The sequence below is a fragment of the Amblyomma americanum genome, chromosome 4, assembly GCF_052857255.1.
Source record: "Amblyomma americanum isolate KBUSLIRL-KWMA chromosome 4, ASM5285725v1, whole genome shotgun sequence".
Taxonomy (NCBI): Eukaryota; Metazoa; Arthropoda; class Arachnida; order Ixodida; family Ixodidae; genus Amblyomma; species Amblyomma americanum.
In genome coordinates this window covers 197,078,419-197,096,705 of record NC_135500.1, presented here as the reverse complement: position 1 = coordinate 197,096,705, position 18,287 = coordinate 197,078,419, and the positions used below count along the sequence as shown (strand labels likewise).

The following is an 18,287-nucleotide window of genomic DNA, read 5'->3' as shown; positions in this document are numbered from 1 at the left end:
ACCAGCTTTTTACGGTCGCTTGTATTGCGAATGTCGTAATCAATATGACTGGCAAACTGCCATAGTGCAGCAGCGAGCAGAACGAAAAAAAAAAAAGGTGCTATGCGTACTAGGAAAAAAAAAAAAAGAAAGGCGGAAGTTGCGGAGTGGCTGAAAGCGTTCTGCTGTCACTTGCAAGGTCGTGGATTGGATTCTCCGTTGCTCGGGCAGCCGCGCGTTGCGATGGAGCTGAAACGCACCCGGATTGCGTCCAGAGTTGGCGGAAATCGTAATCCTGAGTCGTTGGCCGTGACTTGTCTCGAGGGGCGGCTGTAACGACTTGTGTGCGTTCGAAATCTAGCATGTCTATTGGAGCGCGCTACTATGCCTGCAATCTCCCCTGGAGCCGCGCATTGTGTGGCTGATCAGGCGCACGGTTCAGTAGTGGCACCTCTCGCTGCAGCGGGTGTAAATTAACGGATCTTGGTCGCGAGGAAGTCTGTGAACACAACGCGAGCAACAGCGCACGCATTTCTCAAGAAAGTCTGTGGGGTGTGTACGTGGCGCCGTTTTCGTAAGTTCCACGGCCGTCGGCGTTGTTTATTTCTGGACCCTGCCACGTATAGCTTCCCCCAGCTTTGCCACTCGGTGAATGGAGGTGAGGGGAATTGCCCACCTAGCTGAGCTCCGCAGTTCTGAGGGTTCACCGCTGGAGATTTACTACACGGCCCGACAGCAAACGCAGTGGCTGCCCGGAAAATTTCGAAAGTGGTGTGGTGCGCGCCCGAACGTCACCGGCGCGGTGTCAACATTGCACCGCACAGATTCTCATCGGAGCCGCCGAGACAAGCCCGTCGTATAAAGAAGGAACCGTTGAGGGCTGGTCTCGCTGCGTTTACGCCGTTGGCCGCGATTAGGAAAAAAAAAAGGGGGGGGGGGGCGGGCGAAGCCGGCTTGGCGGCCGATAACGCGTAACGAGGGCCCCAGGAGCGGCCTTTCCGAGGGTCCTGCCTCTCCCGCTGGCTGGGCGATCCGCTGGAGCGATGGGAGGCCGAGCGCGGCGGACCAGTTTGGGGGCTGCTCTTATCCAGCGCTTGTCTCTTGCTCTGTCCTCGGCATTCTCTTCACAGCCCAGATCTGCGCGATGCTTGAGAAAGCGAAAGCCCCCCTACTTCTTTTTTTCCCCTCTCTTTGATTTCTTACCCCCCTCTATCCTGCTCTTTTTTTTTTTGACACACGAGTTGCGCCAGAGAAGGGGGGGGGGGGGGATGTTCGCCATATAGTAACCAGGGGCTGCTTGAAGGCCGTCCGAGCACCACAACCGACGCGCTGGTTGCGCGGAGATGTGCTGGAAACTCCACCTACCTTCAGGTTTCGGCTTGCAGTGCCCTTGGTAGCTTCGGCGCTGGTGCGCTGTAAGTGACGCACTGGTGACCGGTGGGCACACCGGTCACTGGGTTGGTGCACTGGAATGCCCTCGTTTTCCGTGTCTCCGTTTTAAAGGTCAAAGTCGGATCATTCTGTATTTTCGGACGTAAAAGTATTTGCACCAATAGCCGTGTTGTGGCAGTTCATTGGTGAGCTCTCTGGACGTGTCAGTCGCAGCAGCAAGGTGTGCCTTTCACCGGAACGTGTATAGTATAGCCTTCAACTACAGTTCCCCAATGCAAGCAAGAGTGATTTGGGCAACTGTTGCTGCGTCGCAGAAGTTGGGGCGCATCCACGCTTGTACGTAGATGCGCCCTCGGCACGTTTCTTTGCTAACCGTGGTAACCGTGGCGGCAGTCATTACGGTAACGCCTCTCGGTACCCGGTCACTTTTGTGCGGACCAATTTCAGGGCAAGCAGCGCATACCAACCGGTGCAATGTCGGTTCTCCACAGATCGTGTCGTCCTGACGTGTGCTGTTGTGAAAATTAATGTAAGGTGTCATCACTGCGCCATTTTTTTTAATATAAGGTGCTGAGTACTAAGTACTGACCTTGAATAGATGTCAAGGCTTGTTGAAGGAGGAATTCTTCAATTTCTTGCACCTTTTCGTGCAAGCATTCTGTTGCAGTACGAACTGTGCTGACCACCAGTGACCACACCTCCGGGCAACCGTGAGCATGATGGCGCTGCAGACGTTTAGCACAGCGTCACCTCCGCGCCTGACCCCTTTGCACCTTAGAGAGAAACACTTGAGAGAGAAAGATCTGCCCCAGAGAGAAAGAAACACTTGGTTTAACGACAGGTCCAGCCCGCGGGCCGCAGCATCCTCATCGCCCAGCTCTCTTCAGCAGCCAAACACATCGCCCCGCTTAGAGATATGTCTAGCCGCACCGCTGGGTGCTCTGTTGCCACCGAATCCGCAGTGATAGCGAATGCGCGAGCTTCGTATGCTCGCCCATCATAGCGCATTGCCAACGCCTGTGAAGCCCATGTCTTTAATGTTTTACCTCTCGTTCTCGTCGGTAACACTCGGTGCCAGGCTTCTTGGCCTCCGTTCAGGACTGGCGCGGGCCTACTCGATCACTCTGTGGCCAACGTGAAGGCGCGTGCCAGCGGCTTTCCTTCGCTGGAGGAATGCGTGGTACGTGCTGAGCAGAATCGTCAATGCGAACGACTGCTTTATACGGGCATCTTTTGTTGACCTTTCTTTTTTGCACGCTCGCGCGGGTGAAGGGCAGATGACATTCTTTTCGCGTCACATGTGATTAACTGGTCGTGTTCTGATCGTCGCTCGAGTACATCGCTCGAGAGAACCGGAGGAAAAGAAAGTACACACGCGAGATGTGTAGTTTCTCGGGCTCCGTCGTTCTAACTGCTTGCATGGAGTCTAAGGGCGTTTGTGTTTGACTGCGGCCAACTGTTACGCTTGAGAAGCGGATTACGTGTAAGAACAGTCTTCCGAGGCTGTGGCGCATGAACGAGGTCGGTGCATCAAAGTCTGCCTGTTCCTGGCGGTTCTGCTTGCTGTAAGCCGTGTTTCCGGTCCCCTTTTCCGAATAGGTCGCTAAATTGGCTCTTTTAATCGCCTCTCGTCTCCTCAACAGCGTACTTTGTCCGCTAGGCCGCAAGGACGCGATAGCTTCATGAGCGAGACTCCTGGCGCAGCAGAAAGCTCGCTGGCGCGCTTCGTTTTGCCCGGCGCCGCAATAAAAGCCCGACATTCAGATTCGTGTAGGTACCTGCAAGCGCGTATAATAACGTGGGCTCGCTCGCGCGCCGAGGCGGCGGTCGGGGTGGGACTCGGCGCTGGGAAAGGCCGCTGGCCAGAATGGGCAGCCTGCAGAGGTGCGCATACGGCGAGCAGCGCGCGCTCTTGTCCTTGCGGCTGGAGCTGCTGCTGCTGCCTCCGCGGCGGATCCTGTTTGGGACGCTAGAGCGTGAGGGGGAACGTTTCCCCCTCCCGTGCTTTTGGTGGCGGGGCACCGAGGGGCGAGAGCCCCTTCTCTGCGTAGAGACGCGAGAGCGAGGAGGGGACGAAGACTCCGCTTGGGCGTATTTATATTTCATCTGCCTCCCCTCCTCTCCGAACCACTTTCCATCGCCACTTTGTGCGTGTAGGGCGGCAGCGTGGCTGGCGGTGCGTTCGTGTGTGTGCCTCCGGGGGGGGCCAGACGCGGGCAGTTGGTGGTTGTTGTGCTGCCGCCGCCGCTGCTGCTGCTTGGCCCGCTGCTTCGCATTCATTGTGCGCGCTTCCAAATCTCTACTCTCTCTCATTGGACTTGGTATCCTCCGGCTGGCACGCACCGTGGTGCGACACCATCTGAAAGTCCGTGCCCTCGCCGAGTTTTGCTCGTCGTCGTTTTCGGCCCCCTGGCCCTAACTTGCTGTTCGCCGCCGGTTCTACGAGCGGGCGCTCGTCGGGACGCCTCTGTTCGCCAGTCGGCATCGCAGCTGTCGTCGCGTACGCTGCTGCTCTACTCCCTTTGTTCGCGGTGCGTCGCCCTTCCCGCCGGTTGCGTGCTCGCTGTTGGAAGGAACGTCTTCTCAGCGTCAACTGCCTGTCTCGCGCGCCGAGGAATAGCGATCATCATCGCCGGAGTGTGCTCGCGCGGAGTGTTGGTGGCCGCGGCGCTTGGCCCGAGGGCACCGATCGCCGTCGTGTCCGTGGCTTCCGAGGGAGTGGCGCCTCGTCGAGGTGCGTGCGTGATCGGATCTGCGGCGAACGACCATCTCTAGCGAGGCCTACGGACCGTCAGCAGCACCGCGAACCTTTCGCCCGCCGTAGCGAGGAGCTGCCACCGCCGTCCCAGATGAAGGGCGACGCCCGGAAGGTTGCTCTCGAGCCGCGGGGCGTGGGAAACGGCGGGTTCGGAGCCAGCTTGACGCAGCCTCACATCTGCTGTTGTTGGCCCGGCTTGAGCACCGACTGAACCGCCATGTCTTCGTGGAGGAAGAAGATGCGCGCCAAGTGGAACCGCAACCTTGACAGCCCTTCGAGCAGCGCCGGCGGCTGCACCGAGGAGCCGCTGGGCCTGTTCGAGCGGCGCGGGTCCCTGCGCAAGCCGTCGCCGCCGTCGGGCAAGGATGAGCCCTTCAAGAGGAGCTGGTCGTTTCGCATCGGAAGCAGCCACTCCAAGGCCAAGGATGCGTCGCCCGGTGCCGGCAGCGGTGGTGGTGGTGGCGAAAAGGGTGCGTTCCTGCGCATGTTCCGATTCGGCAAGGACAAGAAGAAAGAGCCTGGCAGGAGGCGGATGTCGGACGCCGCGGCGACCGAGGTGGCGGCGTGCAAGGAAGAGCTCTCCCAGTGGTCCTCCGTGCCGCTGGACGTGAGCGAATCGCCAGAGGCCAAGCGACGCGAAGAAGCGCTCATCATGCGGGCCCACACGTTGCCGCGCTCTCTGGAGGCTGCCCCGAGCGGCAGCGAGTGTCCAGACGACGCTGACGGCACCGTCTGGGGCGTCATCTACTGCGACCCCAAGGCAGACGCGAACGATCACTTCCAGCTGCCGAGGGCCAAGTTGGACACCCCGAAGTGCCGCGATGCCCGTGGCGGCAAGGTCTTCTCTAACGCAGTGCTGCCACACTTCTTGCACCCTGGCCACGAGCTGGGTGGCGGCGAGTCTCTGGCGGACAGGCGAGCCCTGAAGAAGCTGTTGCTGAACGGCACCTGCCCGGCCGTGTCGAACGATGACGACAGCTTCGGCCCCGTCGGAAACGGCCTCGTCGTTTGTGAGGGGGCGGAGCCCGCGTCTGGCGACTGTGGGCCACCGTCGGTGGAGAGCGTCCAGGGGGACTCTGGTGTAGCGAGCGGCGCAGAAAGCAACGAAGGCAAGGGTCACGTTGCTCAGCCGGACCCCGAACGCGACGTGCCAAATGCGATTAGCGAACAGTGCCAAGGCGAGAACCCGTGCACCGAAGACTGCGGTGAGCCTGCGTTGCTAGTCGAAGTCAACGAATTGTACCAAGACGACTGTGACGAGACCGTGGAGGTCTCGACGTGCGCCGAAAATGCTCAGAACGATGTGCCACGTGCGGATGCTGCCGAAGGATCTCAGGTCAGCGCCCAGAACGACGAAGCTTCTGAGGGGTGTCTGCCCGAACAAAACGCCGCCGTCAACGAGGAGGCGCCTAACGACGTTGAACCAATTGCTTGCGAACGAAGCCACGACGACAGGCAGAGGCACGACTCGGCGTCGACCGATTCGAACTGCGAGGAATGCCCCGCGCAGGATGAGTTCGAGTTCGTCGCCGCGGAGCCAGCGAAGCGTGAGGAGCGGAGAATGAGCCGCGAGACGGTGTCGCCCGTCTCTGACGTTTCCGACGAGTTCCCGGCTGACGAGAAGGCGAGCTTCATCTTCCTGAAGCCAGACAACGCCGGAGAGTCCCTGCTGTCGCCGCTCTCGACGCCCGACGACGAGCTCTCGTGCGGTCCCTTCGCGCGACGCAGCGCACTGAACGACGACGTTTTAATTGAGCATTTCGTGTGCAGCGACTCGGACCTCGAGTCCGAGGACTTGAACGAGCCCGAAGAGAGGGAAGTCATCATCGTCGACCACCTGCCCACCCAGGAGAGCCAGGACGCCCCGGACATCTGCGTGATCTCGAACGACATGATCCAGTCCGTGAACTGCGAAACCTTCGTGCTGGAAAACGAGGTCACGCCCGGCACGCCGAGCGCCAGTTCCGCCCAGGAAGCGCCGCCGCCTCACAACGGTGGCGTCCATGTTTCTGCGCGGGCGGACTCGCCGCTGTCTCCCGACGCAGACAGGTCGACGCCAGCACACGACGCTGCCGCCGACGAGGCGGTGGACGGAGAGGACAAGCTGGAGGCGTCCGAAGGAAGTTTCCAGGACAAGGTGCATTACTTCAACGCCATCAGCGCCGAGCAGCAGTCGCGGAGCCCGCCGGCAGCGGGCGGTGGCCCCCTGAGCAAGCGTCCGCGCGCCTCTAGGATCCCGACGGCGTCCAGACTGCCGCGGCCTTCGTCAGCTCGGCCGGCGAAGAAGGAATCTGGGATTCCGGTGCTGACCGCGGCACCCGTGCCCGCCAAGCGCTCCCGCGTCGCGGCGAAAGTCGGCCATATACCGCAGCCGAGCAGGAACCCGCAGCAGAGGCAGGTCACGCCGCCGCTGACAAAAGTGACGGCCGCCGGCGCGCCGGCGAGGGATTGTTCTTCTGCCGGCACGAGAGCGACGCCGTTTTCCGGAACCGCGAAAAACGCCAAGAATGCACGGCACGCCGCCGCCGCCGCTGCTGGCGCAGTTGTGGAGAACAGCTCGGAAGCCCCAAAAGCGCAAGAAGCCCCGGGACAACTGAGGCGCTCGGGCACGTTTGTTCTCGACGAGTCGGAGCAGTCTTCTGCGGACGCCCAGTCGGGCTCGTCGTCGCGAGCGCCCGGAGCTGTGGACGTCGCCCAGGAGTCGCCGGCCAAGGCCAAGCAGCCGCTGACCGGAAAGGACAAGGCAGCTGGTCCCGCTGCGGACGCAGCCCCGCCGAAGCACCACGCCGCGGTTTCGCCGGTGGTCGTCGTCGAGTCGGTTGTGGTGCGCGATGCCGTCATGAAGGTCGCCGCGTGTGCCGCTGCGGCTTCGGTGCAAGTGCCCGTGGTCGATTCCACCGACCACACGCTGACCTCGGATGGCGACAACGACGAGGATCTTGTCTGCTCGTCTTGTAGTAGTAAGTCGCGCTTTGCGTGGCCGCGCCTTGCAGCGGTCCCGTGAGCCTATCACCTATTCGCTTTCTCCCTTATAGCCTCTCGGCAACTGCAGTTATCGGCGGCTGGGCCATGACAATTAACCTGCAGCGTCTCGCTGCACAAAGACGGGCCTTGGGGCACGGATAAATGGTTGGCAGCGCTGAATAGCAATGAGGGCAACTTGTAGCATCTGGGACGGCTTCTATGCGCGCTTTCCTCAGGCAGACAGGCGCTCTCAGGGCGCGATATCTCCGGCTACGTGACCGCGCAATCCTGACGAGCCTCTTGTTTACGTTTAGACTTAACCGATGGACCCGGTTTGCATAGCCAGGCCTTGCGTACTTACCGTGCAACTTGGCAGGTTGTCGTTCTTGACCCATCTGCAGCGATGAGCGGTGACCCATAAAAACCTGCTCGTGCTTGAGCTAACAACTGCCCTTCGAGTGTTCGTATCGGTTCACAAGAGCTGCGTACGTAGCGCCTGAATTCCTTGGCCTCTGCAATTCGTGCTTCCGAGAGTAGAGCGATTCCGTTGAAGACCCCCTTTTGCTGACGTCCTCCTTGCTTTGTTGGCACTCTTATAGTGGGCCTCTCTGAACCCTCCGCCGCAGTGCCGCTGCCGGTACCTGAACATTCTGCGCGTCTATACGTCGACACGCTTGGTTCGTCACCCCCGGAACGTGGCGGAATCAATTTCGCGCTCTTCTTCCAGCCTATTGTTTCCGTACGGAGTCTCGATAATGCCTGTCTGAGCGGGAACCCTCTTATATTGTCTTCTTTCGCCAGTGGACGCTGCATCTTGGGACTGTAGGCGGATTGAGGTGTGCTACTGGTATGGTTGGGAGCGTACATCCGCAAACGGGAGAGCGCGCAGTATATTGAGGAACTTGGTTAATTAACCATCCTGCGGGCTAGCAGATCTCAGAACTTGTTCGTCTTACACTTGTAGGTGTTTCCTTCGGAAGAGGTAAATACACGTCCCCCGTTTTCGCAAACCTCGTTTATCTTTTAATTTCTGCCAAATCTGCCGGATGGTTGAACACTCGTTGAGTCAGTTAGTAGTCTTGAACAGTGGGCGTGTCTCTCTGTTCTTGCGATGCATTGCTGCGGTAGTGATCAACGGGGTGTTTGTGTGCGGGACTTTTTGCTGCAGCTGTCACTTAGCTCTGGAGGTGTGTTAAAGTGTTCTTTAACTATGGCGATCATTTGGCGGTTTTCTTCACACCCATCAGGCTTGAACGGTCAGAATATTTGCTGCCTGTGCGGCTCAGACCATCACATGGCAGCTTGTAGAGTTACTTGCACAAAGAGGGCTGGGTAGAGATCACTTGCTGCTCGTTGCCTCTTGTGGGCTTTCAAAACGAGAAGTGCCTGCCACGATTGATTGGTCCGCAAAAGCGCATGGCGCGAAGGCACATATAGGTTTGGGAAGCTGGCCGTGGGATGAGCGGCGTCCTAAGGGGACTCGGATTTTTCTGTTCGCCTGACTCAGCCAGCAGCGCGTGTGGGCTGGCCGCCTCACCATTGATTACGGTTTCTCCCGCGTCACTTTAGTGTCGGATCTTTTTGGTGATCCGTGCAAAAGGGGTGTCATATCGCGAATCTATTGGGGCAAAAACGAGAGGACATGGCCCTACCGAACCAGCTCCTCCCCCGCACGAACCGCCGCGTGAGATTGTTTCCTCCCAGGTCACTCACTACAAAACAACCTGCCTGCAACAGGTTTTATGTCCCGACGAGCGCGTACCGCTCTGTCTGTGATTGCCTCGAGACGATTCTCAAGATTTTGAAAGCTTGCAGCCTAAATTCGCGATGGTTGCACTTGGACATTGAGAATACAATACGCATTTGCGCGCGTGTGCCCAGGTAGGCGCTGTACTTTTGGATGAACGGCGGGATTTTTTGTGAAGGCAGCCTCGGTTCGGATTATCGGCCAACGAGGAGCGTCGGCGTATGCGCACGGCGGCGCACCGATTCCGTGAGCGGGCGATCGACGAATAGTTGGCTACCGTGGTGAGCTGAGCGCTCGATCAAAATTACCCGATTCCGTCTGGTGTTGAGCGGGCAGGCGCCGGAGGCGTGGGCCGGGTCGCTCCACCGCGGCTGTTGTGTGGGGCGCGGCTTGACCTGCTTTGCTTTCGGCGGCGCCGAAGGGCCGGCCCCGCGAGGTTCTCTTGTTTGGACTTCGCTTTGTAATCGACTCCCGACGGCGCCAAGAAAAACTCGACCTGATTGACGCGTGCGCTGCCGCAACGGCTGCTCTCAGACAAACGGGCCACTCACGGGAGCCCGTTTTCCCTGATCTTCCCCCCATCCCACCTCTGGCGCGTTTCGCTGAAGACTGTTATTGTAAGGTCCGAAGGCAGAAGACGTGTGCCCCCTTATTCTCTGCGCTCGCAGCCGGCCCACCGTCGGCCCTGTCTGACGGCTGCAGCTGCTGTACCGGGACTGGAGGGCCTGCAGGCGGGCGATATTTCTGCTCGGCGAACTGGTCTCTCATAGGTACGAGCTCCGTTGTTGCTGTGTGGTGGAAAGACGCGCAACTTATCTCTCTGTCGTCGCGATCCGCCGTTGGCACGGTTCAGTGACCGGTTGTTTCACCGACGTCGTCCCAAGGTCGGCGGACCTTCGGACGGCGACTGGTAATCCTCGGCCGACGCACGGAAAATTGACGAGGAGGAGCATAGTTGTATTCGCGTAGACCCGCGCCATGCGCCCGCTCCCAGCGTACGCAAGTGGTCAGTCCCTCCAGGAGCCGGCAAGTCCCACTACGGCGTTTGCATTCGCCACTGAGAACGTATGGAGGTACCGCCGTAACTAAAGTGGACATTTATCGCTACTTAACTCTGCTGGTCTCGAGGAACTGGTTATGGTGTTCGCGAAATGGCGCATTCAGCATGCGGAGCCGCCGCCCAGAGATCGGCCACGGTGGTCGCGGCCTTTCTTAACGGAAGCTGCCGCAGGAAGTGCGACTTTTCCGCGTATCAGCGACGGGTGCGTGCGCGGTCTGCGCGACGCGATGAATTAAACATCGGCCAGAGAACTGGTGCGTGAGGTCTGCGCGCCGTGCGACCCGGCGTGGCCCATTGGGAGTCCCCGGTGCATCCCCGCTGTGTGTGGGACGGGGAGGCGGGTTGGCGTAGCCTCTTCCACGCTTGACTTGTAGCGGGAGGTGTTGTCTCCTCTGCTGCACTGTACGCCTCTCTCCCAACCTCGCGGGGTCGCTGACTTCTCGCAAGTCGCTGCTTGTACGCCTGTGTGTGTGTGTGCATGCGCGCGCTCGTCTCACGGTCGCGTGAACATCCAACCCGCTTCTTCCCGCTGTGTGACCCGCACTAGGAGGCGGCACGTCGCAACCAAGGTCACGCTCTTCTGTATGTGTGTGTGTGCCCCCCTCCCAGTCCTGAAGCGGAAGAGGTCGCCCTCCCTGTGCTCCGTTCTTTTGTCGTCTGCGCGTTCATTGTCTCGACTACTCTTCGGCTGCGTGAGTTACCGGCTCGTTTGTCGTCCGCTCAGGTTCCGCCGTCTTTCTTCGGCCTGCGGTTGCATGCGTGCCGCGTTGTCAGGCCGATTGTTCGCGGCTGTCGGTTTGGCCGCGCCGTGTCCAGTGCGAGGCGGCAGTCACCTGGCTTCTCTCCTCCAGAGCTCGCGTGTCCGTTCACTTTTTTTTTTTTAAGGGGGAAGAAAGCGGCTGCGTGAAACCGCGGCCTCACGGTGTCTTGTAAATGGAACGAAACTGTGAGGGCGGGCGCGATCACGTGACCACTCCGTGCGCATAGGCTGCGCCTCGCGCTAGCCGCCTCAAAAGAGAAACGAAAACGCGGCGGCTGCGTTTTTATGGATGAAAAACGCTAAGGCGCCCGTGTGCTGTGCGATGTAACTGCACGTTAAAGATCCCCAAGTGGTCGAAATAATTCCGGAGCCCTCCACTACGGCACCTGTTTCTTCCTTTCTTCTTTCACTCCCTCCTTTATCCCTTCCCTTACGGTGCGGTTCAGGTGTCCAGCGATATATTTGAGACAGATACTGCGCCATTTCCTTTCCCCCAAAACCAATTATTATTATTATTATCGCCACACGCGTGACAAATTCGACGATTGAAAAAGCGCGAGGAGCGATCTTTGATCATTCGATTAAGCACGGGCGCAATCGCGTTTTTTTTTTTTGCCTTCTCCGTTTAGCTGAGCGATCTTTACCCACATTCAGTTAATTCCGCGCTAACCTGTGAACTCTACTCAGGGTAGGTTAAAGAGCACCCGTTTGCCCTTCTGTGTTTTACAGGAGATAGTAGTGTGGTTGGTTGCCCGTGTAGCTTTCAGCGTAGATGCGCCCTTAGGGTGGAACGCAAAAAGCGAGCGTTCCGCGGCTTTTTGCACCCAATGGACAGGCCTGGTGGCAGCCTACGTATGGTTCTGTAATGGCGGGCCTTTGTTCTTTGTTCGACGCCTTCGTGACGCGCGGCCCTCCCGCCACCTTCCTAGCTAATCCACCGTCTTCTCCGTTTGATCCGTCTTGTACACGCTGCACCCCCCCCCCCCCCCCCCCCCCCCCCCCCCCGATTCTTCTCGCACGACGCAATCGTCGTCCTGCGGGGCACCCTCTCGTGACAACGTCGTGAGTTCGTTCGCTACTCCCATCAGGGCCGTCGTTTCTTTCAGAGTGTGCGAGCACTGGTAGCGTACGTCCTTTCGCCTTTTTTTTCCTTCTTTCCCTCCTTTTCTTTCCCAAGCCCCGATGCTCGCGGCAGGTGTGTGTGCTTCCGAAAGAATGCGCGCGAAAGTGAGTCCCACGCTGTCGCCCTTCCCCGAAGGGGAGAGTCGTTAGCCGTTTTTCTCATCGTTGCGGGGCCGCTCCTCCGGCACGGCATCGCCACGCTGGCCCCTTTCTCTACCGCGCCCTTCTTCGCGGACCGATTTCGCCCGGAGGAGACGTCCGCGGGACGTCCGGCGTGGCACCAACGACGCTTCCCCTGGCGACCGCGAGGGAGGGGCCGCTGTTCCGCCGTCGCCGGACGTGACTGGAATAGAAGTGCGCGAAGTCCGCGCGGGCACGGCGTCGTGCTTCCGAGGTGCTACGCGCGCGCACGTCGCTTTTGCGCCCAAGGCTGTAGCTACAGCTCTTCGCGCGCGCTTTTTTTTCAACTCGCAGTGCGCACGCGCGCCCCGACGTGCTTGGCGCCTCTGGGACAGCGATATCGGCAGAGTGAAGTGCGATCTGAAGCTGCGCTGCTCTGCCAGCTTTTTTTTTTTTTTTTTACCGCGGAGAACAGCATGGGTGGAACTCTTTCGATGGGCCAGGCTTCAATGAGAGGCTGGAGGAAAGCCCCAGTCCGCTGACCATCGTTTCGACGAGAGGCCCAGCCGATTGTCTTGTCCTTGTCGGAATGTTGGTCAGTGCGTTGTGGCGTTTGTCCCGCTCCTTGTCCATTCGAGCAACAGTCGAGAAATTATTTCTATGGAAAGGGGAGTCGGTGTGAGTAGGAAGATGCTCCTAAACTTTTTTTGTGGGCATGAAGGGCTTTGGTCCGTTTGGTCGCCCTGGCACAGAGCAGACCTTGTGGAGCCGTCAAGAGTGTCGCTCTATGTTAGGCCACGCTCGCTGTGTATGTCAGCAGGGACACTTCCGTTCAAATGCTTCACAACAATATGTAGTTGCGAATGCGGTTACGGTGCGCTTCCGCCATGTTCTTTGTGTTTCCAAGTTTTGAGAGGCATCAACGCGCCTCTTTCGCGACCAGCACCTGCGAGAGGTGCACTTTGGACTCTTGTCAGCAGCCGATATGTTGTTGCTGCTCTTGTCGCCTTGGATGCCCTCGTTCTGGTATCCGGCACATTTCATCGTGGTCATGAAAGTGATCGGATGGGCTTCGACCAAATTATAAGCTGGCACAGCTGTAACTAGCTGCATGAAAGCCGTGGCACACAATGGAGGAAGTGAAGGGAGTGCTATATACACGTCACAGCCGCATTGATGCGTGACATGCGCTTGTAGGCGTGGCTATAGTGCTCTTTCTGGTTGCGCGGTGTCGGTTTTGGCTGTGTGTGGTGCCAAAATTTCTTGTGCTGCAGCGGCGCGCGAAAAATGAAATCGATATTACTTACAGTAGGCTTCAAGCCTCTCAATAAGGAGCCTGACAGTAATAGTTAAAAAGCTAACTATTCAATATTAGTTAACCAGCCTGCACATGTCTCAGCTGTGTTTTGATGCACTACACCATTGGCAGTTCCTGACAAGTTCCTCATGGTTCACATGATTGTGGTTGGTGGCCTTGTACACCGGTGTAGCATCTCCAGATCATCGTTGTGGCATCGCATTTCCTAGACGAAAGTACAAGAATTAAGTGTTGCCGTTCAAAAAAATACGGCCTGGTTATTTTGGTAATGAGCAAGTCTTCTGCTGAACAACTCATTGGAACAGCAAGTGCACTGTTTTCCCATGGCCTTTTCAATGGCTGAACCTGTGTAGTGTATGGGGAAGTGACAATGGTGAGCTTGAAGAGGGGCTGGGAACGCTGAGTAATTGGTTTGTGGCATTGCACATGAAAACGCTTACACCTTTAACATTCAGTCGCATATGAAAGTGCATTTTTCATCGTGCCCTGTTTTGAAAGTCTTATTTGCTTAATCATAAAATATTATTCAAATTGTTACTGTTCAGTACTTTCTTTTAGCTGTGATTCACATTGCCACTCTGGCATGGTATTTTAGCAGTGGGATTCCTCGCTTGGTTTCACTTTCTTTTTATCAGAGTTAGTTTTTTATAATAATATTTATTGCACAAAATTCACGTACAACTTAAAAAGAGGCGAGCCTGTCCATCAAAGTCAATGTGAGGCTTGTTGGACTTGGCCCAAAATAAAACCATTTCAGATACAGTTACAACATGAGAGAAAACAAATCAAGGTGCTATTTAAGAGTGCACCACTTTATAGGAGGTTCATTGACGAGGAGTACAAGATAAAGAAAAAGAAAGAAAGCACAAGTGACTGTTAGATAATATTTAATGCAGGCAGTTTGGCTCTATACTAGACTATTGAAAAATTGAGTGCTTTAGTTTTTTAACGAATCACTTGAGCTTGGACTTCGAATCCACTAAGACATAGTTGTCTGGAAGGAGATTGAAAACACTCGGGATATAAATTGCCCCAGTTCCTTTAGCAAAATGCGTAGAGTGACGTGGTGCAAGGTATGAGGATTTTTTTAATGTACGACGTGGGATCGACATTTTTAAAATCACTACTTCAAAAGTGACTAGAGATGACAGTCTGCAAAAAAGGAGACGAAAAGAAGGCATACGAAGGGAAGCAATCAAGGATGCAACATCTGAAACCGTGCAGTTGAACACAATGCTCTTGAAAATCTCCTTTAGCACGGCATCAATGCCTTCTTGAAGATGCACAGAGCAGTTTCTAAAAAGGGTTGTGGAGTAACATACAATGTTATAGGCAAGCGCGAAAGCGACATCTTACGAGCAGAAATAATAATAATAATAATAAAATAATAGTGGTATTTTTATTGTCATTCTGTTACAGTTGGGAAAAGGAGCCCACACGAATTGCTGCAAACTGCAGCTTGAGAATGTTTGATGCCCCATACATAGACATGGCATACAGCATGTGGTCAGGTGCAAGACCGCTAAGCACAAGCACAGAGTAATATATAAAGTGAGCTACAGGCTGTAGAAGTTTTAGCTAAATAAAACAAATTATTCATGCACTTGCAGGAAAGGGAAAAAAATTTGTAGATGTAGACTTATACATGTTTACGCGTACAGATTGCATTTCAAACTCTTTATGGCTTAGGGTATGTACATTCATATTGCATGGGCTATATTTGTAGTAGAATGGTTGGCATAAGAAAGTGTTTTCTGATTTTCATAGTTGGTTTACTGCTGTACTATTATTGTTCTGTTACTTAAATAAAAGCTGAAAGAAAACAGAGCCAAATGTCCTTGCTAATTCATTGCTTGAATGATTCTTGGAGCGCAAAGCAGCATTACTAGATAAAATTCAACCATAAGATTCAGCCGTCGCTTCTTTGTATATTACGATTCCTAATCCAGTACAAAGCTTCTTTGCATGCTACAAAAAAATTGAGTTGCTTATTGCAGTGTTTCACATGAATTGAGGAGAGAATTGAAGCTTAGTGGTGCCATTTTGATCTTACCATTGTTTGCTAATTTTTTTGTGTGTCCTTCTGTCTGACCCACGCAGATGTCAAGAAGGGTGCAACAGGCACAGCGGCACGACTGAGTTCTCCGGGTGCTGGTTCAGGTCCACCCAGCAAGATCGGAGAAGCAAGAGTCCAGGCCCAGACCAAGGCCGAGTTCACCAAAGAAATCCAACGACTGGGTGCCCTTTGTGAGTCACGAACCAAGGAGCTCACCATGCTCAAGCTGCAGCTCAGGCATGCTTCTGCTGGTTTTGCTTCCTTTGGCGTCGTCATCCAGCATCTGAATTCACAGGTATTGTGGCAACCACTCTTCACGTACATATATCCGTTTTGAGAAAGAACCCTCAAATACAAAGATTCAATCATGGATGTTGCTGCAAAGTGGTTTCAGGGGGCTCGAACGCAGTCAAGTAAACTTGCTTCACTTTTTGTTCGAGCCTCCTCTGTTGTTTCTTCTGACGGAAATAAATTGAATTTGAATTTGAATCTGAAATCTCAGTTGTTGCTTTTGTAATCCTTGAGCTACCGCAGAGCTAAGTTGGTACAAAAGAATCATATGAAAGGCCTAGTTTTTTTTATCTAAAATTAAGCACATTTGTAAGCAGTTTATCAGTGTCCATATCGAAAAGTAATGTAATGCACAACAGCAAAATTAGTGAAATAATTACTGATTGTAATGTGAACATGTCATAATCACTTTTGTCCTACTGCTGTGCCCTGAAAGTTATCACTTGGACCTCATCAAGCTGCTCATTAGCAGCTGTTAGCCCGTGAGGCTGTCCAGAATGGCGTGGAAATAAAATGAAAATGGATTGAAGTTTCCTCGCATGGAGTTTTCTAACTTTATTTTTTTATTTTATTTGAACCCTTTGCAAGACCCTGATATGGTGCAAAATGGAACTTATCATGAGCGAGTCCTGCTGCTGATTTTTTCGTTGCCTGCTGTTCTTTGTTCAGGCTGGTTCTGAGTAATGCAGTGCAGCAAACATTTGATACAACTAAGCTGCAGTAAAACAACCTTGTGATTTCACCAAACGCTTGCCTCAAAACATATTAAGAACTTTGTAGTTAATGGACCTTTGTGATTTTTATAGAAATTATGATAATGAGAAAGGTGAAATACAGTGCTGTAGAAAAGTTCAGGATAAGTTAATTTCATCAAATAAGATCTGTTTGCGGGGTTTTCAATGTCCTTAAGGGTAACGGTCTGAATTGCAAGAGAAAGCTAGGAGGGGGCACCAGAAAGTTAGATGGGCGGATGAGATTAAGTTTACGAGGATAGGGTGGCCACAACTGGCGCAGGACAGCTTTAATTAGAGAGATATGGGAGAGGCCTTTGCCCTGCAGTGGGCATAGTCAGGCTGATGATGGTGATGCAGTGTATGGTAAATCAAAGTAAAATTGATGTAAACACAGGACTTTGGGAATGAGCTAATGCCTGTGTGCCTCACATAGACAGCAATTAATGAGAGGACATCACGGCATCTGTCTTCATGCACACACATATTACAGAAAAAGAAACATGAAAATTAACCCCAGGTGCTCTAATAATAATAATTGGTTTTGGGAGGAATGGAAATGGCGCAGTATCTGTCTCATATATCGTTGGACACCTGAACCGTGGCGCCGTAAGGGAAGGGATGAGGGAGGGAGTGAAAGAGGAAAGGAAGAGAGAGGTGCCGTAGTGGAGGGCTCCGGAATAATTTCGTGCACTGAGATCGCACAGCACACGGGCGCCTTGGCGTTTTTCCTCCATAAAAACGCAGCCGCCGCGGTCGGGTTCGAACCCGGGAACTCCGGATCAGTAATCGAGCGCCCTAACCACTGAGCCGCCGCGGCGGGACGTGGTGCTCTAGACATAAACATTTGATGCATACTCGCAGCTAGCCTGTACTTGAATAAACGTGGTGCAAGTAACATATTGCATTGGCAGAAAGATGCAGTGGTGTTATTCAAAGAAGATGAGTGCGCACATTATAACATGATACTTCTAGCATTTATGCATTTGTTTCTTTTTTTTTTCTTTGAACAGAACAATTCATTCCACATCCCGAGATTGGCAGAAGAATTGCGGAAGTCCCAAGAGGAGATTGAGAGGGCTCGCATTGCCATAGGTAATGGGAGATGAAGGGCGTGTCTTTGCCCTCATTCCTCTATTTGCTAGTGCATATGTAACGCGTGTCTTTTATGTCAGTATTAGGATAATAGTGGCTAGCGTTGATTATGGCACATGTATGTTTAACATCTTGTTTTCTTTTGTGGAATTTCTAGAGGAGTACAAGAATAACATTGAAGAAATCAAGCGGAACCAAGAGAGAGAAATAGAGGCCCTGAAAGCAGAGCTTGAAGGAAAGCACACCAAAAAGATTGAAGAGTGTAAGTCATGCACAATAGTTATACAGTGGAACCTTGGTGATATGTTCCCGATTCTTGCGATTCCCTGTTTATTACACATAGAATTGTGAGCTTTAAAAATGTTCCACAGAAGAATGTTTTTCTTCTGGTTAATACGTTGCAGGAAGACATGATTTCCCAGAAGTTACGTTCATAAGTTTGTTAAATTTGGATTGTATGGTATATTTAGCGACTAAAAGAAGGCACACTAATACACGAGTGGGCCATGCCCAGAGGCACACAACATAAGCAGGAATGCAGCGCCAGTCAGTTGTGGGGGCGACTTTTCCGCAATGCATCAGTACGTTGGGACGAAGCATTTTTAAGACAGCGACCTATGCTCAAACATGTGCACAAGTGGTCGGTATATATGCTGCAGTCAACCACCAGATTGGCTTCTCCACACTGCACAATTGTAATGGGGCGAAGCATTTGAAAACAATTGCGGGAACAGTGAAGAGGCTTCAGCTACTTTCGCCCTTGCCGGTTGCCATACCGGACACATTGCAAAGTTCCTTTCACACTAAGGACAACACAAATGCGGATAAAGTCTAAAAGCACTTGAACAGCTCTTCGGAGTTTATGCCAACAATTAAGTGCTGACAGACATGTGT

General features: G+C 54.0%; 1 protein-coding gene across 5 annotated transcripts in view; it reads left to right on the top strand.

Moving 5' to 3' along the window:
• LOC144128997 (uncharacterized) overlaps positions 1–18,287 on the top strand; it is a 103,242-nt gene that overhangs the window by 71,958 nt on the left and 12,997 nt on the right. For 3 of the 5 annotated variants that reach the window (XM_077662855.1, XM_077662854.1, XM_077662851.1), the window contains 3 exons: positions 15,321–15,571; positions 17,312–17,393; positions 17,551–17,655. In XM_077662855.1, coding sequence (XP_077518981.1) covers positions 15,321–15,571; positions 17,312–17,393; positions 17,551–17,655 — 438 coding nt within the window. Of the gene's footprint in view, positions 1–3,549; positions 7,090–15,320; positions 15,572–17,311; positions 17,394–17,550; positions 17,656–18,287 lie in introns of those variants that run through there. The other 2 variants (XM_077662852.1, XM_077662853.1) reach the window with 2 other exon arrangements.